Source organism: Vulpes vulpes, chromosome 1 (assembly GCF_048418805.1).
Source record: "Vulpes vulpes isolate BD-2025 chromosome 1, VulVul3, whole genome shotgun sequence".
NCBI classification, from domain to species: domain Eukaryota; kingdom Metazoa; phylum Chordata; class Mammalia; order Carnivora; family Canidae; genus Vulpes; species Vulpes vulpes.
The window spans coordinates 6,175,415-6,198,895 of NC_132780.1; the positions used below are offsets into that span (position 1 = coordinate 6,175,415).

A 23,481-nucleotide genomic window follows, 5' to 3' on the forward strand; every position below is an offset into this window, starting at 1 on the left:
CTCTGCTGATTTGAAGATCTTTGTCCCCAGAGAGAACGCTTCCACCGGGGACATATGAGGACAGAAAGGAGGAAGTTGACCAAGTAAACAGATGACCTTGACATTCTATCTTAGGAAGCTGAAGATCTTTCCTGTCAGGCAAACAATTACAAAGTCATGATTAATTTTTACATTGAACATTATCTACATAAATGGACTCTAAAATGTTCCTTTATTTTCTAAACATGATCTATTATGTTCATCAACAGTAAAGCAGTTCCTGTCTTTACTTTGGGTACCCAAAGCTAGATCATCATTCTGTACCTCAATGTTTAGTTATTTTTGTGGCTGCAGAGCATCCTTCTCTCTCATTTCAGATGAGATCACAGTGACCTCGTACTCCACTCTATCACATCACAGGAAATAGCATGCTGTGAGGATGAGGTGCAGCGACTTGGGTACTTCCAGTGGAAGGGCTAAGAGACAGAGCTAGTGAGCTCAGGTCCAAGATTAAGGAGTCAAGGGGGACTTTGTGCTAAATTAGGGAGCTTGGCCTCTCTTCCTTAAGTGAGGAAAGACTATGGATGTCATGTGCTATTATAGTTATTTATTTATTCATTTATTTTTAATTTTTTAAAAAGATTTATTTATTTGAGAGAGGGGGATGCCTGCGTGGCTCAGTGATTGAGCATCTGCCTTTGGCTCAGGGAGTGATTACAGGGTTCTGGAATTGAGTCCCATATCGGGCTCCCCATAGGGAGCCTGTTTCTCCCTCTGCCTATATCTCTGCCTCTCTCTCTGTGTCTCTCATGAATAAATAAAATCTTTATTTGAGAGAGAGAGACAGAGACAGCGAGAGAGAGCACAGGGCCAGAGGAGAGGGAGAAGCAGGCTCCCCACTGAGCAGGGAGCCCAACATGGGGCTCATAACCTGAGCCAACGCAGAAGCCCAACTGACTGAGCCACCCAGGTGCCCAGACATGCTTTTATTTAATTTTAGACCCAGCTCTTTAGTGGCAGATAAGAGAGGATGAGGGCTGAATTAAGGCAATAAGAATGTTATTAATAAGAAACATGCATAATTAATTAAAATAATTATTACATAACATGGTAATGATAATAGTGATAACTGTCCTTGCACCTCCCTCACATTCTCAATCTCCTTTTTTTTACCTTAGGACACACCTTCCAACACTCTGCAACTCTCTTTCCCTGTTGGAATACAACCTCCATGAAGGTGGGGTTTTCTGTCTGTTCTATTTACCACTGTATCCTCAGCGCCTAGAATAGTGCCTGGTGCATAGCAGTAGTTGCTCAATAGTGAATTGAGTTGAACCAAAAGTGAATGTACTCAACTTTTACTATGTTTCAGGCATGTCCTAGGCATGTATTATTTACATCATTACAACAAAACACTGCCTAGTTACAAACTATGAAACTAGTTCAAAGTCACAGAGTAAGTAGCAGCCCTTGGATATGAACCCAAGAATTCTGGCTTGTAGGGTCTATTATTCTAAAGTACCTCTTAATAAAATCTTTTTTAAAAAAAGCAATAAAGTACCTCTTTAAGGTACTCAGGAAAGGAATGTGTGTGTTCCAGATATGTCCTAGTGGAAAAGCAAACTAGATTTCAGAATTACCAGGCAGAGGGAGGCCAAGAATGGTCCCTGGGTACCTGGGGAACCGAGTGGGCAGTGGGGGTTGTTCACTGAGAGGGAGGACAGTTAGAGGAAATTAATTATGGGACTCTGAATGGCTCAGTTCAGGTATGCCTGCAACTACTTAAGTAACTTTGAGTGGTTACATAATTTCAAACTTTCCCTTCTGATTTTAGGTTTTCCATGTGCTGGAAACACTGCTAGGTACACCTTCACATTTAAGTGTTTGTAATAACTCCACGAGCTCCAAACTGAAGCTTAGTGGGGCTAGGCTATCCTCATCTCACTAGTGATAGAATCCAGACCTGATTCTAAAGCTCCTATTTTAAATGTGGAAGATAAGGTACAAGAAGTCTTAGCTGACAGCTGTTTCTGGCTTGAGAGACCAAGCACACTATTTTAAAATTTTAAATACATCGTTACACAAGATGTATTAGAAATATGGAAGGAAAAGAGGGTTTTGGAGCTATGTTGTAAAGTGGTATTATAAATCTGGTTTTAAACATTACACTTGAGCAAGCTGTTGCATCATTAATGTTTCTAATGAAACTAACAAGGGTGAACTATCAAACTTGCATCATTAATGTTTCTCATGAAACTAACAAGGGTGAACTATCAAACTTTATTTCCAAAATTAAAATGTGAGTTATTTGGAATGACTTATGAAATTCTCTTTCAGCTAGAATTTAGGGTGTAGTGACTTCTAAGTGTGGAATTTCATGTCTCTATCTATCTAAAAAGATTTCTTTGTTGGTAAAGGGAAAGTTTCCCACCTCCATCTTCTCCCCACAAAGATGTTCTATCATTTTTCTAACTTATTAACTCAAATTTAGTACCTGTTATTTTCTATTATTTATTCAACAAATACCTAACTGCCTCCTAGGAGCAAAATAGCAGATACAATTCGTAACACATCAAGGATTTAGAATTATGCTAAGATATGTACCAATTCAGTCAATTTTTAAAAAATACAAAATAACAAAGCAACCTTCACATTTCACAATTGCGCCTGAAAATTTTCCTTTTTTGAAAAGAAGAGAGAGAACTTTTGGGTAAGAATGTTGTTCATAGGAAAACCTTTCCCTAAATTCCTGATTCTCCTAATACACATAAAACAACTGTCTCTGCAATCACATTGAGAATCGTGTCAACTTAAACTTAGTAGAAAATTTTATCATCCTCCCTGTTAATTAATAGATTATATATTTCTACTGACATATATGATTTTTAAATTCACTTTTAGAAATAACTACTGAAATATTCAGAGATACAATCATATGACCTAAGTTCTGCTTTCAAAAGAATATGGAAAAAAAAAAAAACAATCCAATGAAAGAGGAAGCAGGTGTGGATATAGACAAGTAACACTTGCCATTGCTTGACAGTTTTTATAGCAGGGTGATGAGAATTATGAGAGTTCACTGTACTTTCTACTTTTGTGCCTGTTTGAAGTTTTCCATAATAAAGTATTAAATTTTTAAAAAGATGTACTTATTTTAGAGAGAGAGACAGAGTGTGTGCAAGTAGGGAGAGAGGCAGAGGGAGAGGGAGAGAGAATACTCAAGTAGACACCCTGATGAGCACAGAGGCTGCCATGGGGCTCAATCCCAGGACCCTGAGATCATGACCTGAGCTAAAATCAAGAGCCAGATACTTAATTGACTGAGCCATCCAGGCACCCCATAAAGTATGAATTTTTTTTTTTTATTCATAAGAGACACAGAGAGGCAGAGATATAGGCAGAGGGAGAAGCAGGCTCCCCACAGGGAGCTCAATTTGGGATTCCATCTGAGGACCCCTGGGTCAGGCCCTGAGCCGAAGGCAGAGGCTCAACCGCTGAGTCACCCAGGCATCCCTAAAGTATGAATTCTTCAAAACCTAGGGATACCTGGGTGGCTCATTGGCTGAGCCTCTGCTTTTGGCTCAGGGCGTGATCCTGGAGTCCCAGGATTGAGTCCCGCATCGGGCTCCCTGCATGGAGTCTGCCTCTCTCTGTGTGTCTCTCATGAATAAATAAATTAAATATTTAAAAACAAAACCAAAAGTTAGACACTAGGCAGAAATATGCAAAAATGATAACATGCATGTTTGAGTGAAGATACTAAAAATATTTTCTCCTTATAGTTTTCTGTACTCTGTATTCTAGTTGAGCATTTTCACTTTTTGTATGGACAAACAAAAAAAAAATTTTTTTTTAAAGAGATTCTTACTAAGTTCTTTCATGCCTTTGTTCCTAGCCTTGCCGCTTTCTGTATTAGGACCATGTATTTCATAGATTACCTGAACAAACATGGATTTTTCCTTTTCATGGTCTCACATCTATAAAGCTGTATATGTACATGAAACTGCCATATCTTGATCTTGCCTTTGTAATTTAGGGTTCTCCACTTATGAGGCCTTCGGCAAGCTACTTAATCACTTTGACTCTCTAGTCACCTTTTTTTTTCTTTAAAGATTTTATTTATTCATGAGAGACATACAGAGAGAGGCAGAGATATAAGCAGAAGGAGAAGCAAACTCCTCTCAGGGAGTCCAATGTGGGACTCGATCCTTGGACTCCAGGGATCACACCATGAGCCGAAGGCAGACACTCAACCTCTGAGCCACCCAGGTGTCCCTCAATTTATCTTTTAAAGTAGAAAAAAATAAGCCAAACCAGAGACATACATGATAATGAATGCAAATAACAAGACAGGGAACACTTGAATTCCAAATACTGTGCTAGGAACTTTATACACATTTATTCCTCTCAAAAATAGCTCTTTTAAGTAAGAAAAATATGACTAGCACGTTATTAGTTAGCAAAGGATGCGAACATACAATTTATTCAATTAACAAATAAATATTCATTCAGCAGCTACTATGTTTTAGGCACCAAACTAAAAGCAATACCAATGGTCAATAAGCATGTGGACAAATGGTCATCTATCTTAATCATAGTCAAAGGAATGCAAGTGAAAACAAAAGTAACTTTTCCATTTTTCACTCATCAAATAGTCTACATTTAAAATAAAATTTTTCTCCAGGATTACATGAATGTAGTGTTTTGGGATCTCTTCTACCATGTGGGCTGATGGATTTATGATCTTCCTAAAGGGACTTAAGCAATGCGTATAAAAAACCTATCTAAAAAATGTTCAACCAGAGAATGAAGCACTCCTAGTCATTTGTGGTTTCTATATACTATTTGAGGATGTACCAAAATATCACAAAAAAGATGACTCCTTGGAAAATGGCTACTTCAAGATGGGAGGTAGGAAATGAGCAAGGCGAGCCCTGAACATCTTGTGGCAGACAGCAAGCAAGTGATCAAAGACTAATGGTGTCATATCAAAAGGACAGGGGAGACAGTTGGAAGAGGCTCTGTGTCCAAAACATGGAACAATTTTGGTATCAAGGAAGTACAACCAGATTGTATTTAAATATATTAAGTATGCTACATACCCCCAATATACTCCTAAACTCATAAGTTATTATGGTAGAATGCAAGGCAACCAACTCATTATTTTGAAAACTAATATAGAGAAAGAAAGAAGCATTTATCCTGCCTTTCCTTACTGTAACATGGATTACCAAATGGTAGTTAAAGGGAAGTTTTTCTTCATAAAAATATTCTGGCTAATAAAGGAAGGTATAATTTGTAATCCTTAATGGATTAATAGATCAACCAAACAATAGTTGCTTACATCATAAAAAGACACCTAAATGTTGTGTCTCAATATTTCAGCAAAAAAAAAAAAAACAAAACCAAAAACCAAAACCCTCAATCTGATAAAGCCTCTAAAGGAGAAAAAAGAACAATCATCAAGGACAAAGGGCAGCACCAAAGTGACGCCCAAAGCCAGTTTCACTCTCAGGAAGGGACACTGCACCTCCTCCTCGTGGTTTGATAAAGCCTCTAGATACCAAACTACCAATTTATAGGCAATACGAAGGATAGAGAAGCATGTTGAATGATGTCATGGGATGCAGTCAGCAAAAACCAGGCTCTGACAAACTCTACAAGGCAAACAATCTAGTTTCTTCAGAAAATAAATTACTAGGGGAAAAAAAGGATGAGGAAGAATGACTGCATAGATTGAGACTTCAGAGATATAATAACTGCAATTTGTGGACATAATTTGGATCTCAATGAACTTTTTAAAAAAATCAACATTTATCAAACAATTAGAAATTGGAAGACTGATTATCGGATTTGTAATGACAGTATTGTCTCTTTTTTTGTTTTGTTTTTTAAGAAGACTCCACATCAGCATAGAACCCAACACAGGGCCTAAACCTACGACCTTGAGATCAAGACCAGAGCTGCCATCAAGAGCTGGACACCTCAGTTGGTTAAACTGAGCCACTCAGGTGCCCTGCCATTTTCTTTTTTAAAGGATTGAAAATATTTTCTCAAATTGTGATGTATTTTAGAGATACATACTAAAATATTTATGGATGAAATTATGTAGCTGGGATTTACTTCAAAGCTGATATGAAGGTGGGGGAATGGGTGGGAATACAGATAAAACAAGAATGGCCATGAGCTGATAATTACTCTAGCTGGTGATGGGGGTACTAGGGGTATATTATAAGGTTTTGTGTGAACAGAAAGTTTCAGAACCGTATATTCATTTTGACTTAGCACTTCCTTTTCAGGAATTTACCTTAAAGAGATATCACACATATACAAAATAATTTATATGCAAGGATATTTATTATAGGATTGTTTGAAAGCAAAGAATAATGAAAAAAACTAAATCGACAGGATAAATTATGAAACACATACTATGCAGCTGTTAAGGAAGCATAAGGCAACTATTTATGTATTGATATCCAATTTCAAGGTATAAGGATAAGCAAAAATAGCAAGTATAGAAATTTGCTACCATTTATGTAAAAAACTTTTATAAACAGTGTTATGTGCATATCTACACTTAGGCAACCATAAAAATCAGGAAGTATATACAAGAACTTGATATACTGATAGGGACACAGAGTACAGGATGGGAAGGGGCAGAGATAGTGTGGAGATTGACTTGTGTCTATCAAATCATAGCTTTAAAATATTTGTCTTGTGCATATGTTTTAACTATTCAGAGTGAGTTTTTATTTATTTTTAAATATTTTATTTATTCATGAGAGACACAAAGAGAGACAGAGGCAGAGACATAGGCAGAGGGAGAAGCAGGCTCCCTGCAAGGAGCCTGATGCGGGACTCGATCCCAGATCATGGGATCAGGACCTGAGCCAAAGGCAGACGCCCAATCACTGAGCCATTGAGGCGTCCCTCAGAGTGAGTTTTTAGTGTCATAGCTTCAGTGTCATCCTAATCATTAAACCACTTAAGAATGACACACAGAATACTACTTTCTAATCCGGTGTAGGCAGTGACACATGTAGAAAATACAGGTGTCCTAGCGAACACTCAGGATTACTGAGAAGATGGATGGCCTGGGGACACAACAGGCCCTCTACCCCAGACACTTGCCTGGACTGAGGGGATGCTTCTTGAGACTCACAAGCTCTGATCGAGGTATCAATGGGGTTGGATCAGGGCTCTTTTTCTGATCATTGTCATCTGGAGTTATATCGAAATTCTGAAAATGCAATTAATCCACAACAGGTGAAATTCTAGATATTACATTTAAAATGAGCTTCGAACTTTAAAGAGACAGGATTCAATTAGTGGGGATTTTATTCATATTTAGTTTCACAAATGATAATCATTTATAATTTGTTTCTTGGAGCCATTCTTATTGAATTTTTTTAAATCATAATTTTATTTAGCCTTGAAAATAAACTGACAAGCTTCTCTCAGGGACTATCTATCTGTTCCTTAAAGTGTTAGTAGGTTAAACAGTTTTCCTTAAAGAGGCAGACTGACTTTTTATATCCTTCTCCAATCATTGATTTGTTCAGGTATTCCATATCTACTTGAACTTTGATATTTTTATAAAAATTCATTCTCCTTAAATTTCCAAATATATTAAAGTCATGCATAGTAGCTATTTAAAATAAATATCTACCCCTTCCTTATTCGTAATGCTAAATGTTTTTTTTTTCCTAGATCAGGGTTGCCAATTGTCCATCTTATATTGCTAAATAAACAATCGTCATATTAAGCCTGCTGTTGTTTTCTATTTTATTATTTTTTGTTTTTAATGATTGTTCTTCCTGTTGATTTGGGTTTATGTGGTAATTGTCCTCTAATTTTTAGAGTTGACCATTCATTCAATGTGCTTAGTATGTAACCGGCAATGCGTAGGAGCTGGAGATCCACATTTGGAGAACAAAAGCCCCCATCTTCAATCCTTAGGTTGACAGGAACATGGCTTTGGCTATACTGAACTGGTTTTGATGTGTAGAATTTTTTCTATTGCTTTTGAAGTTATATTTGAAGGTTGCTTTAGATTTCTAAATGGGTAGATTTCTTTTGGCTACTCTTCTGTTAATTTCTAATCTTGTGACTTTCTAGCTTTAAATATCATGAAGACCTCATGATAATTATACGTGACTACTGTTTTCTAGAATGAAGTTTCATAATAAGTGGTTACGAAGGCTTTTTTGATATTTGATGCATTCATAAGGCCCCCTTCTCACAGGAACTCAACATAAATACTGTTATTAATTAAGAATGGTAACTAAAATTTATTGAACACAGGCTTTATATAAAATATCTGATAGTCATCAGGAAAACTCTATTAGGTAAGTAAAATGGTCACTGCTTAAAAATAAATTGAGGAACAGGAAGACTGTATTATTTATCTAATGCTCTATAGTCAGTAACTGGTAGAATTGAGATAATGTTAAGTAAGATGTAGGTCATGGTAAAAGGCACATTCACAAAATACCTTAATAAGGTCATTTTCTATTAGGAATTCTCAGAAGTTTAACACATTTTGAGTGGTAATAAAAAGGTTTTCCATATTCATATTAATATTTTTTTCGGCATAAGTTTTCTGATGCTTAGTAAGTAGTGAGTGTGAGGCAAAAAGAATTCCCACATTTATTGAATTTTCTTCTGGTATGAGTTATCTGATATTCCATAATGGAAGTGACAAGTGAAGGTTTTCACATTAATTACATTACATATACATTATCTAATACTGAGTCAGGTGTGAACTCCATATAAAGGCTCCTATACCCCTAACATTCAAGGCTTTTTAACCAGTGTGAATTCTGTAGTGTTCGATGAGCTGTGAGCCAAGAATAAAGGCCTGCCCACATTCTCTACATTCGTAAGGTTTGATCCCAGGATGAATTCTCTGATGTTCAGTAAGTTGTGAACTACGAATAAAGGCCATTCCACATTCCCTACATTGATAGGGTTTCTCACAAGTATGAATTCGCTGATGATGAGTCAGTTGTGAAACACGAATAAAGGCTTTCCCACATTCCTTACATTCATAGGGTTTGTCACCTGTATGAATTCTTTGATGTTGAATAAGGTATGAACTACGACTAAATGCCTTCCCACAGTCCTTACATTCATAAGGTCTGTCACCTGTATGAACTCTCTGATGTCGTGTAAGCTGTGCGTGTTGTCTAAAGGCCTTCCCACATTCCTTACATTCATAGGGTTTCTCCCCAGAATGAATTCTTTGATGTCGAGTAACTTCTGAACTATGAATGAAGCCCTTCCCACATTCCTTACACTCATAGGGTTTCTCACCAGTATGAATCCTCTGGTGGACAGTAAGCTGTGAATGCTGTCTAAAGGCTTTCCCACAGTCTTTACACTGATAGGGTCTAGCACCTGTATGAATTCTCCGATGAACAGTAAGTTGTGAGCCACGAATAAAAGCCTTCCCACAGTCTTTACATACATAGGGTTTCTCACCTGTGTGAGTTCTTTGATGCAGAATAAGTTGTGAATGCTGTCTAAAGGTCTTCCCACATTCTTTACAGTCATAGGGTTTGACACCAGTATGAAGTCTTTGATGCAGAATAAGTTCTGAAGTACGGCCAAAGGCCTTCCCACATTCCTTACAGTCATAAGGCTTCTCACCTGTATGAATTCTCTGATGCTGAACAAGGTGTGAGGCACGACTAAAGGCCTTCCCACATTCCTTACATTCAAAGGGTTTTTCACCAGTATGAGTTTTCTGATGCTGAATCAGGTGTGAGCCACGGCTAAATGCTTTCCCACATTCATTACATTCAATCAGTTTCTCACCAATCTCATTGTTCTGATGTAAAGTGAGAGATGTATGCTCAAAAGTGGGAATGTTTTCATACGTGACTTTTACTTGCTTGAAACAGCATTCCTGAGTTACTCGTTGTCTTTCAAATTGGCCTTTGTATTCCCAGTCATCTCTTAAACCGGAGCCATCAAAATCACAGCGTTTAAGGCTTTCTACTATCTCCCAATTGAATGACTCTACTTCAGAAATATCTTTTTGTGGAAATTTCTCACATCTGGACTCCAGCTCTGAAAAAGAAAAAAGAAATACAGTTTTATTCTTTTAAGAGAAATAAAAAATTCTATAGCAGACTAGAGAGACAAAATGAAAATCACCTTAAAAAGTGAATGGCTTAAAAAAAAAAGTGAATGGCTTATTTAAGTCTCAAATATTGCTGTGCAATTTCTTTTTTTTTTTTTTAAAGATTTATTCATTTATGATAGAGAGAGAGAGGCAGAGACACAGGAGGAGGGAGAAGCAGGCTCCATGCCGGGAGCCCGATGCGGGACTCGATCCCGGGACTCCAGGATCGCGCCCTGGGCCAAAGGCAGGCGCCAAACCGCTGAGCCACCCAGGGATCCCTGCTGTGCAATTTCTAGAGAGTACATGAAAGCACAAATATGATGAGAGCTCATATGGTGCCAGAAAGGAGCAAGAAAAGAAAAGAAAATAAGCTGGGGTTTCTCAATTTTTATAAAGATTAGAATCATTCGAGAAGACTGTTAATAATATAAATGTCTAAGACCACCCTAGACTGAATCAAAATCTAAGGAGTACAGACAAGGTTGCTTGTCCAAGGTATGCTTGTTCTGCATATGCCTGCCTGTATATACATATCTATATATACTTAGATATATATATTAAATACATATATATTTCAATTGAGATAAAATTCATAAAATACAAATCCCCTCCATTTTAAAGACTACAATTTAGTAGTTTGTGATACTTCCCAATGTCATGCAACTATTACCACTATCTAGTTCTAGAACATTCTTATCACTCCAAATAGAAACCTTGTGCCCATTAATGAGTCATTCAACACTCTCCATTCCCTCTATCCCCCACCAATCACTAATGGTGGAGAACCATTAACTCTGTCTCTATAAATTTGCCAGTTTCTGGACACTTCATATAAACAAAGCATCTATTTTTTTTTAAAGATTTATTAATGTTAGAGAGAAAGAGACAGAGAGACAAAATGGAAGAAGGGGCAGGAGAGAATCTCAAAATAGATGCTCCACTGAGTGCAGAGCCCAATTGGGGCTGGATCTCATGACCCTAATATCATGACCTGAGCCAAAACCAAGAGTTGGACTGAGCCACTCAGGCGCCCCAGCATTTATGTTCTTAAACACTTTCCAGCACATGATGTTAATGCCAATAAAAATGAAAATCCCTGCTTAAAATTTTTCCTAGCCTCATTGCACTTCCAAAGTCACTGGAAAAATTCCAATAAATTCCAAAGTCATTGCCATGGTTCACAGGCTCTTGGCAAAGCGAGTCCCTGCCTATCTTTGTTGTTATTTTCTTTTAGCCAAGGACAACGCATCTTCATATTGAACACTCTCTTCTTTGCTCCTTGTGTATTAAGCCACAAGCTTTCTTTTTTTTTTTTTAAAGATTTATTTATTTATTAGGTATGATAGACACACACACAGAGAGAGGCAGAGACACAGGAGGAGGGAGAAGCAGGCTCCATGCCGGGAGCCTGACGTGGGACTCGATCCCGGTACTCCAGGATCGCACCCTGGGCCAAAGGCAGGCGCCAAACCACCGAGCCACCCAGGGATCCCCAGCCACAAGCTTTCTAAAATAAATGTAGGTCTTTTCCATCCTAGATCTCTCATCAAGTTCTTCCATCTAGCAGGAATCCTGTCCTGGGCTCTTTGTATGACTGCTTTTTTTTTTTTTTTTTTTAAATGACTGCTTTTCTCATCCTTCAAGTCTCAGATTAAAACTCACATTTTTGGAAAAGATTTCAGCCTGATTCTTTCTTCCATCTCTTGCACCTGGTCTTCATAACACTTTTAATCAGTTGTAATTAGATTTTCATCTAGTTATTCTTCTGTTGACCTTTCGTTTTGTTTCTCCTAAGTCTCCCGAAAGGTAGAAATATAGCCTTTCTTTCTTTCCTTTTTTTTTTTTTTTTAAAGGCTCCATGCCCAGCGTGAAGCCCAATGCAGGGCTCGAACTCACAACCATGAGATCAAAACCTCAGCTGAGATCAAGAGTTGACACTCAAAAAACAAACAAAAAAAAGAGTTGACACTCAACTGACTGAGCCATCCAGGCATCCCAAAAATATGCCCTTTCTTCCTAGCTATTATAACCAAACCCTAGAATATAAAAAAAATTTTAATAATGGGTTGTTTGATAAATAAATATTGGATTCTAGAAACAGACCAATAGAGCACAATAAAAGGCCAGGATAGGACTGAAGTTTATATGGAAATTGAATTTATTATAAAGGTGGTATTTCAAAGGAAAAAAGAATAATTTTTGTAAGAAATAATGTTGGGGCAACTGGATACTCATTTAGAAAACGATAAAAATGTAACCATATATTACGCCACTATATACCAGAATAAACTCCAAATAGTTTTAACATTAAGAGAAAATAGAAACCATATAAATACTAGGAGAAAGCCACCCAGGGATCCCTGGAGACATTTCTCCAAAGAAGAGATACAGATGGCCAACAAATACATGAAAAGATGCTCAAAATCACTTATCGTTAGGGAAATGCAAATCAAAACCACAATGAGATATCACCTCACACCTGTCAGAATGGCTAAAATAAGAAACACAAGAAACAAATATTAGCAAGGATGAGAAGGAAAGGGAACCTTGTGCACTGTTGGTGAGAATACACATTGGTGTAGCCCTTGTGGGGTTGGAGTATGGAAGTTCCTCAAAAAATTAAAAGTGGGGCAGCCCAGGTGGCTCAGCAGTTTAGTGTCGCCTTCAGCCCAGGGTGTGATCCTGGAGACCAGGGATAGAGTCCCACATTGGGCTCCCTGCATGGAGCCTGCTTCTCCCTCTGCCTGTGTCTCTGCGCCTCTCTCTCTCTCTCTCTCTCTCTCTCTCTCTTTCTCATGAATAAATAAATAAAATCTTAAAAAAGAACTCTTTAAAAAAATTAAAAATGGGATTACTCTATGATCCAGGAATCACACTACTGGGTACTTACCCCCAAAACACAAAAACACTAATTCAAAGGGATACATGCACCCTAACATTATTGTAGCATTATTTAGCCAAACTATGGAAGCAACCTAAGTTTCCATTGATAGCTGAATGGATAAATAAGATATGGTACATATGCACATGGAATATTCAGCCATAAACAAGAATAAAATCTTGGTGTCTGCAACAACATGGATGGAGCTGGAGAATATAATGCTAAGTGAAATATAAGTCAGAGACAAATACTGTATGATCTTGATCTCACTCATGTGTAATTTAAGAAAACAAATGAGCAAAAGAAAAAAAAGGGAGAGACAAACTAAGAAACAGACTCTTAATTACAGAGAACTAATGGTTACCAGATGGTGAGGTAGATGGAGGGATGGGAGAAATACGGAATGGGGATTAAAGAGTACACTTACCGTGATGGGAAAAAGAAATAAAATGATTTTTTTAAAAGTGGAAAAAAAACCCCACCACCAAACCAAATTGACATACAGAGTGGTAGCTGCTGCCCACCCCCCTCCCTGGCCAAGATGTCCACATCCCAATTGTGGAAACCTGTGAATAGTACACAGCAAAGGGGAATTAAGACTGCTACTCAGCTAACCATGAGATAGGGATTACCTGGGTAGGCTCATTGTAATCACAAGGGTCTTCTAAGTGAAAGAGGGAAGTAGGAGAGTCAGAATCAGAGAGGGAAATTTGAAGATGTTATCCTGCAGACTTTGAAGATGGAAGGGGGGTATGATCCAAGGAATGCAAGCTGGAAAAGGCAAAAAAAAAAAAAAAAAAAAAGGTTCTCCTTCTAAAGAAAGGATGCAGAAAGGAATATAGCCCTGCAGACATCTTGGTTTTAGCTCACTGAGATGTATTTTGAACTTCCAATCTCCAGAACTGTAAAATAATAAATTTGTATTGTTGTAAGCCACCAAGTTTGTGGTAATTTGTTACAGAAGCCACAGGAAAGTAATAAACACAGAAAGAAAACTTGAGTACTTTATTGATGTATCTACCACACCTGATCAATCTTAACCTTGGAGTCTACTCTCCCATGGAAATGTGGGTTAGAGTCAAAGTACAAAGAAAAGTCAGAAGGTTGGTTCTCAGTTTTTGAACTCTGAAGTGCAGATGTCTTGGTGATTTAAAGCTAGTTCAGGTATATGGCAAGTTCAAGGTTAGTGTTCTCCAGCATCAAAATTGATGCTAAGTGTTCATCTGTTGGTGCTGATCTGTAATGAGATTTTATGTTTATTTAATCTTTGGAAATGTTTCCTATAGCTATTACTGCCAAATATTAACATCAATCCACACACATATCATTTTAATTGTGTATATGCACCCCTTCGAAGACATTTACAGAATTCGATAGGCTCATAGGCCATAAAAAAACAGGCAGCAGGCTGGATGGCCCACCGACTATAGCATGCAGATGACTGGCTTACATCTTTATTGCTAGTGAGGAATAATGCATACTATAAATTTATGAAATATTATAAGAACAATGATGGTATGAAAGTAGAATTCATTAAAACGAAATCAGAGTGGGTTGGGGTGAGGGTGAATCTAGGCAACAGTCAATAAATTTTTTTGTAGAGGACCACATAGTAAATTTTTCTTTTTTTTTTAAAGATTTTATTCATTTATTCATGAGAGAGAGAGAGAGAGAGAGAGAGAGAGAGACGCAGAGACACAGGCAGAGGGAGAAGCAGGCTCCATGCAGGGAGCCTGATGTGGGACTCGATCCCCAGTCTCCAGGATCACGCCCCGGGCTGAAGGCGGCGCTAAACCAGTGAGCCACCTGGGCTGCCTGGCAATAATTTTTTAAAAAAGGATAAGCAAAGTTGTCATAATTTTTGATCCAACAAAAAGAGGGCATTTGGGGAATATCAGAAAAAAACAGAATTCAAGGTTAAAAGCACCAAGTGACATAATAAAGGAAGGGGTATACTGATGAAAGTACAGCTTGCAACAAGGATCTAAAATTCATCTTTATAGAAGTGTAAAATGCACTAACATTACTTATAGTACAAGAAACAGCTCTCAGAATTTCATAGCACCAGCACAGACAAAATGAAAAGGACACAAAGATTCTGAATAATATAATCAAAAGGGTTAGAGGTAAACAGAAAGGCAAGTATATTGCCCAAGGAATACTAGTTTTAAATATATGTGGAGAACATTTAGCGAAATTGGAACAACTTGATTAGTGACGACACTGGAAGAGAAAAGGCAGTGGTATGATTTGTTCGTGGGGCTCAGAAAATTTACTGCTAATACAGAATTCCATTCTCATTTAAATATCCTACAAGAAAGAAGGTAGAAAAAAGACATTTTCATGCAATTAAAACCACAGAATTTGTTGAGCAGACCTACACAAAAGGAAATTTTAAAGATGTTCTTTAAGATAGAGAAAAAATAATCCCAGATGAAAATAAACAACAATAACAGAGAAGTTGCAGAGGGTATTCAAAGTATTCAAAGATTAAGTATTCAAAGATTCCAATATTGTGCAGCACATGCTAATTAATAACACTTGATAATCTTTACTTAGTGGTCACTACTGCCTGCCATTGTTTTGGGCATTTTCACATTATTAATTCCTATAACAATCACAACAATAACTATATGAGGAAGGCTCCGTTTTTATCTCATTTGCAGAGGAGAAAACTGAAGCACAGAGATTTTAAGCAATTTATCTAAACTCACAAATCTAGTAATTGGCAGACACAAGATTTGAGCTCAGTCTGATTCCCAAGTCAGCGCCCTTAGCCACTACACAATCTTCTCTCCCAAACATTTGGGAATTAATGAATTGCTTAATTGGGTAAAGTGAGCTGTTTGATAAAAACAAAACAAAATAAGTTTTGTTTTTTTTAGATTTTATTTATTTATTCACGAGAGACACAGAGAGAGAGAGAGGCAGAGACACAGGCAGAGGGAGAAGCAGGCTCCAGGCCTCCATGATCACGCCCCTGGCTGAAGGCAGCACTAAACCGTTGAGCCACCAGGGCTGCCAGAAAAGTTTTTAAGGTATAAAGTTACTTGCAGGAAAAAGGATCCAAAGTATAAGTAAAAAGGCAGCCACTGGGGAAGAAGGGAGCATGTCCCTTTTTGAAATGGGAGGAAAATATGCAAGAAGAAAGAAGAGGGAGGGACTAATAGGGGGTAAGGGCAAGGGATGCTGACAAGATCTTTGCTCTTTTGTGTCTGCATGTCTCAGGCTGTTTGTTCCACAGTTTTCTATATGGCTTGGAGGGAAGCTTCTCAACAATAACTTAAGTTATTGCTATCAGTTTACACACCCACTGGCTATTATTCCCAATGTCCTCCCCCACTGGATCACCCCTTGCTCACCTGGACACCACAGTCCTGTCATATCATTTGTAATCATCCAGGGTTCTCTCCCTTGCTCCAATAAGGAAATGACATCAGGCTTAGAAATGGAAAGTCCTGTTTACAGGAAAAGAAATGGAGCATGATTGTCCTGTTCCAAAATTCAAACCCAGTCCCTTAGTCACCAAGAAAGAGAGACATTAAAAAAAAAAAAAAAAGAAAGAAAGAGAGATATTATGAAGGAAGGAATGAAGGAGGAGTAAAGTTTGTTCAAAGGATAGGAAGACAGAGGTGACCATGGAACTACCCATTTCCACTCCATAAAGCACAAACGAGTCCCTTGGGAACAGAGAACAGAAATTCAGCCAGAAACTTCTAAGTGTCCTGAAACATTCATCATGAAGATAACAGAAATTCCAGAAGGCTAGTCTAGAATTATTTAGAGTAGATAACTATGGTGATCATTCTTCATTTGCTCTCTCCTCCCTGCTGCCATTCCTCTCTGTTCTTGGTCCTGCTCTGTGCCCCAGACAGCTCACCTGATAGGACTGTATTATTCTGGCTCCAAGGTTTCTCATTGGGTTTAGCATATGGAAAGAATCAGCAGGAAGCCAGTGGGTAGAATGAGAGAGTTCATGGTATTTATCCCTCTCCCTCCCTCCTCTGACCAAGGAGTTCTGCAAGTTGCTACTATTGCTGCTAGCTGGGCCCTTCTCCATGACTCCAGCTCTCACCATTGTCCAGTGCAGTTTTCTCCCTTTACCAGAGGTGGTAACAACTTCCTTATGTTGTATGTCCTGGGAACCTGCATCCTTACCTAGTGAGACCAAGTTACTGAAGTTCTCCAGAGTCACATCCTTGTACAAGTCTCTCTGTGCAGGTTCCAGGCACTTCCATTCTTCCTGAGAGAACTCTATGGCCACATCCCTGAATGTTACCAATCCCTGAAATAATAAACCCATGCATTACTAGTAAATGAAAGGACTTTTATTTTTTTATTTATTACAAAAAATTTCAAAATACAACAAAGTATTCAGAGTAGGATAATGATCTCCATGAATCCATCACTCTGCTTTGACAATTAACATGATTTTGCAAATCTTGTTTTATTTCTTCTTCTTCTTCTTTTTTTTTTACCACTGGTATATTTCGAGGCAGATCCCACAGACCAAATACCAAACATCATAGTATTTTACCCATAAATATTTTAGTATTTGACAGATCAGCTTTTTTTTTTTTTTTTTTTTAAAAGCATAACAGCCAGGGACGCCTGGGTGGCTCAGGCGTTGAGCGTCTGCCTTTGGCTCAGGGCATGATCCCAGGTCTGGGGATGAGTCCTGGACCAGACTCCCTGCGAGAAGACTGCTTCTCCCTGTGCCTATGTCTCTGCCTCTCTCTCTCTGTGTCTCTCATAAATAAATAAATTCAAAAAAATCTTAAAAAAAAGCATAACAACCAGAATATCATTATTATACTTAATAAAATTAATAATTTCCTAACAACCAGATCAAATTTTAGATTGCCTCAATCTTCTAAAAGTGATTTTTTATGGCTGGTTTGTGCAAATCAAGATTTAAATTAAATCTACACATTGCATTTAATGGATAGGTTTCCTTAAGTCTCTAGAATCTGTAAAGAGGCCCCAGAAAAAATTTTTATTGCTATTTGTTTTGTTTATTTTAAAGATTTTATTTATTTATTTATTCATGAGAGACACAGAGAGAAAGGCAGAGACACGGGCAGAGGCAGAGGGAAGAGCAAGCTCCATGCAGGGAGTCCGATGTAGGACTTGATCCTGGGTCTCCAGGATCACGCCCTGGGTTGAAGGCAGACACTCAACTGCTAAGCCACCCAGGCGTTCCAATTGCTCTTTATTTATTAAAAAAATATTTGAATCAGTAGAATCTCCCATATTGTTGGCTTTCGCATCTTCATGGAATAGTTTAAGACGTTGCTTTACTTCTATACTTTCTGTGAAGAGGGAGTCAGATCTGGAGGCCTGATTCACATTTCTTTTTTTTGGAGGGGCAGGAATATGTCAGAAGTGGTGCTGTGTACTTCGTATTGCATCCATATGGAGGTACATAATGACTGGCTGTACCGTTTTAAATGAGGTTAAGGGACACCTGAGCGGCTCAGCGGTTGAGCATCTGCCTTCAGCCCAGGGTGTGATCCTGGAGACCTGGGATCAAGTCCCACGTCAGGCTCCCTGCATGGAGCCTGCTTCTCTCTGTGCCTGTGTCTCTGCCTCTCCCTCTCTCTCTCTCTGTTTCTCATGAATAAATAAATAAAATATTTTAAAAAAATAAATGAGGTTAAAATTGATGAGCATGTTCAGATGTTAACAACCCGACTCATCCAGGAAAATGTCTGAAAGATCGAAAGAGAGGAGATGGAGAGTGGCGCTGTAGGAAGGAGGTGATCCAGCAAGCTGGGGTGAGGGATCCCTGGGTGGCGCAGCAGTTTAGTGCCTGCCTTTGGCCCAGGGCGCGATCCTGGAGACCTGGGATCGAATCCCACATCGGGCTCCCAGTGCATGGAGCCTGCTTCTCCCTCTGCCTGTGTCTCTGCCTCTCTCTCTCTGTGTGACTGTCATAAATAAATAAAAATTAAAAAAAAAAAGTAAGCTAGGGTGGAATGCCAATGCCATGAAGGTAGTATAATAAGCACTTTTATTTGACTAGAGGCCTACATGCTTTTGAATATTCCTGAAGCTAGAGCTAAAACCTCTTTCATATAGTAGGACTCCTTCTTCTATTTTCTACATGGGTCTGGGAATGAGCAAAATCTAGGTAAGTGGGATCGTACAAATAAAATACCATAGACAAAATACAAGTAAACAAGAGCCTTTAAAGTAAAGTCTTTAAAAATGAGTCCTTTACCATTTCTCCATGGAGATAATGAAAAAGATAGAATCCAAAATGTCTTATTAAACTCTCTTAAAATATACGATTTATAGAAGTTTTAAAACTATCCTGAAGACTCAGGTTCATAATTAATTTGAGGATCTCAATCCGGGTTATATCTTCCACTTCAGGCATTTGGGATCATGCAGGATATGGTCTAGTTGTCACAATGCTGAGGGAGGTTGGCTGGGGTTGGGGGCAGTGTGCTGCTGGCATTTAGTGTCTTGCATCAGGAATGTTAAGTGTCCTGATTTATCTGGGCCACATACCCAGGACAGTTCCATACAATAAAGAACTGCTGAGAATGCCGACAGGGTCTCCAATGAAAAGCAGTTGGTTAGATATCATGAGCATATATTCTGTTATGGCAAATTTTATAGGAAACACAGGGATTTTTATCTTTGTATAACAATGCATCTTATATCCTATTAGATATAATCATCCTCTTATTTAGGAGCATCTACCTTAAACAAGATTTGCAAAATCTTTAATGTTTATTTTATCATTCTTCACTAATTCTCCTTGTTCCTGAAATAAGAAAGCTGATAGAAGGTGTACCTTAGTCACATAAATTTGACCCACAATCAACACATATTGTTCAACCTCAAAAATGACCATTTTATGGTTGTTTCTCATATATTCCCTTGCAAGACCAAAGAACTTTCTGTAATTTAAGTTCCCAATCACAGTCCCCATCCTGAAGGCCTTATAAAGAAGGAGATGTCACCACACACTGAAACCAAGACCAACCATTCCAGCTCTGACCATGTTTATACTGCAAGGGTGAGGGAGGCTTCTACTGCAAACACCTAGGCATTGGAAAAATTATAACACCTATTTAATGCTTCTCTAAGCTCCCAGGAAGGTAAGGAAAATTAAATCTCAGAGCTAACAACATGAGAAAAATACACATCACACACACATGAAATTGAACACAGAGAGATAAGCAAATATGTTAGCAGGAGCCACTCTAAAGTAAAACATTTTGGAGATTAACCTCAGTATGTGGCCTAAGAAACATACGAAATGGGGTAAGAATCCATGACCCTCACTTTAAAGCTGGGATCCTAGAAGAGCTACCCTCTCAGTAAAATGTTGGGCTTGAATGAAAACCTTGTTCGAAAAAAGTAACAAGGAACCTTCTGCATTCCAGGTGGGAAAAAAGGATTATCATTAATGATATCACTATTACTACTAACAGTAATTTCCCTTGCCAATCTACAAACCCTACTCTCAAGGTTTGAGAGTATTCCAAGCCTGGAATTTAAAGCAATATTATTCATGCACTTGGGGGAAATCCCATGTGAAAAATTAGTGTGCCAAGTTTGAGAACACTCATTGGTGCAAAACTGTTCTGGAGAAAGATGCTGCTCAGTTCCCCAAGGACTACCACATACTAAGTTAAGTAAACTAAGACAATTCAATAGGGAAAAATCAGTTTTTAAAACAAAATGGATATTCATATGCAAAGAATGAAGTTGGACTCTACCTCATACATATATAAAAATTAATTCAAAATAGGTGGTAGAACTTACATGTAAAGTTATAGAGCTAAAACTACAACTCTTAGAAGAAAATATAGTAGTATAACTTTATGACCTTGGTCAGGCAGTGGTTTCTTATATATGGCATTATATAGGACAAAAAGCTAAAATAAACTTAATCAAAACTAAAAATGTTTGTGCTACAAATAATTCCATTAAGAAAGTAAAAATGCTGGGTGCTTGAGTGGCTCAATTGGTTAAGCATCTGCCTCTTGATTTTAGCTCAGGTCATGATCTCAGGGTTGTGAGATCAAGCTCCATTTTGGGCTTTGTGCTGGGTGGTTTGCTTAAGATTTTTTCTCTCTCCTTCAGTCCTCACCCACCCCTCTCCCTTAATTAAAAAGAAAGAAGGGGGCAGCCTCGGTGGCGCAGGGGTTTGGCGCCGCCTGCAGCCTGGGGTGTGATCCTGGAGACCTGGGATCGAGTCCCACATCAGGCTCCCTGCATAGAGCCTGCTTCTCCCTCTGTCTGTGTCTCTGCCCCTCTCTCTCTGTGCCTATGAATAAATAAATAAAATCTTTAAAAAATAAAAAATAAAAAAATAATAAAAAGAAAGAAGGGATCCCTGGGTGGCGCAGCGGTTTGGCGCCTGCCTTTGGCCCAGGGCGCGATCCTGGAGACCCGGGATCGAATCCCACATCGGGCTTCTCCCTCTGCCTGTGTCTCTGCCTCTCTCTCTCTCTCTCTCTCTCTCTGTGACTATCATAAATAAATAAAAATTAAAAAAAAATAAAGTAAAAAAAAAAAAAAGAAAGAAAAACAATCAAATCACAAAACTGGGAGAAAATATTTGCAAATTTTATATCTGACAAGGAACTTGTGTCCGGAATACATAAAGAACTCTTACAATTCAATAATAAAAAAGACAAAACAATTAGAAACTAAGCAAAGATTTTGAGTAGTGTTTCTCTAAAGATCTACAAATGTACAAGCATATGAAAAGATGTTCAATACCACTAATAGGGAAATGCAAATCAAACCCATAATAAGAGGTCATTTCACATCCTTTAGGATGACTATTACCAAAAAACCAAAATAACACGTTTGTGAGGATGTAGAGAAATCAGAACCCTCTTACAATGCTCCAGGAATGTAAAATGGGGCAGCCATGTTGGAAAATAGTATTGACAGTTTCTCAAAACATTAAAAATAGGGGAAGCCTGGGTGGCTCGGCGGTTTAGCGCCGCCTTTGGCCCAGGGCCTGATCCTGGAGACCCAGGATCGAGTCCCCCATCAGGCTCCCTGCATGGAGCCTGCTTCTCCCTCTGCCTGTGTCTCTGCCTCTCTCTCTCTCTGTGTCTCTCATGAATAAATAAATAAAAAAATAATAATTATGTAGGTACAGAGAAATGGAAACTCATGAACCTTGGTATACACTAATATTCACAGTAGTGTTATTTGTGATATCCTAAAAGCAAAAATAACCCAAATGTCTACAAGTTGATGAATTAAAATATAAAATGTGGAATATATGGGATCCCTGGGTGGCGCAGCGGTTTAGCGCCTGTCTTTGGCCCAGGGCGCGATCCTGGAGACCCGGGATCGAATCCCACGTCGGGCTCCCGGTGCATGGAGCCTGCTTCTCCCTCTGCCTGTGTCTCTGCCTCTCTCTCTCTCTCTCTGTGACTATCATAAATAAATAAAAATTTAAAAAAAAGTGGGATATACATATCTATGGAATATCATTTGGTATAAAAATGAATGAACTACTGATAAATGCTCCAACATGGATTAAGCTTGAAAACATACTACATGAAAAAAGCCAGGCACAAAAAATCAGGTATGGTAAGATTCTATTCATATGACACATCCAGAACAGGCAAATCTGTGAGACAGAAAGTAAATTAGTGGTTGCCAGTGGATGAGGAGAAGAAACTGAGAGACTGCTAATGCAAATGGCACTTCTTTTTGGGGTAATGAAAATGTTCCAAAATAGATTGTGCTGATGGTTGTATAACTCTATAAGTATACTAAAAAACATTGAACTTTATACTTACATGGGTGAATTGTATCATATGTAAATTATATATATATATATAATAAATAAAGTTGTTAAAAAATTTTATTAAGGACTTCAAAGAACTTCTGTTAATGCTGGGTATGTCTATTAATAGTTACCACATTAGAAATTACAAGTGAGAAATTTAAAAATATTAATTTATTTAAATAACCAATAATAAACCTGTTATATATTAACATAAATAATATACATCTTAAAAATATTGTCAAAAAATTTAATAGCTTTGTTTTAATATTTTTGCAATCTCTTTAATGACTGGCTGAATAAAAAATTTTTTACTTCTACTTCTGCATTCAATCTGTCAGGATAACACATATCATATAGCTTCCAGGAAACTCCACTATACACTCATTGGAGAATGTGATTGAAAAAGGCAAATAACATGTTACTATTATCTCCTGAAAGGATGTCACATGCTTCGAGAATTGCTAATCTAGTGCTACACAATTTAACATGAATGATTTGAAAACACACTGTGTTGAATGAAAAAAATATGGTAAAAAACATAGAGTATGATAACTGTACAAAAATTTTAAAACAGAAAACTCAACAGTATAATGCTTAGTATGCATTCGTATATGGTAAGTGTATCATAAACATCAAAGGACTGATTGACACAAAATTGAAAGCAGCCATTACCATTGGTAGGAACAGTAATGCAATGTGGGAAGTGATATGATT

The 23,481-nt window shown here is 37.9% G+C and overlaps 1 protein-coding gene across 5 annotated transcripts in view; it reads right to left on the reverse strand.

The window, feature by feature from the left end:
- Positions 1–6,317: 6,317 nt before the first annotated feature.
- ZNF565 (zinc finger protein 565) overlaps positions 6,318–23,481 on the reverse strand; it is a 35,798-nt gene continuing 18,634 nt past the window's right edge. For all 5 annotated transcript variants that reach the window (XM_072755115.1, XM_026010302.2, XM_026010300.2 and 2 more), the window contains 3 exons: positions 17,148–17,274; positions 16,352–16,447; positions 6,318–10,053 (listed from right to left, as the gene is read on the reverse strand). In XM_072755115.1, coding sequence (XP_072611216.1) covers positions 8,786–10,053; positions 16,352–16,447; positions 17,148–17,274 — 1,491 coding nt within the window. In that variant the 3' untranslated portion in view covers positions 6,318–8,785. The remainder of the gene's footprint in view (positions 10,054–16,351; positions 16,448–17,147; positions 17,275–23,481) is intronic.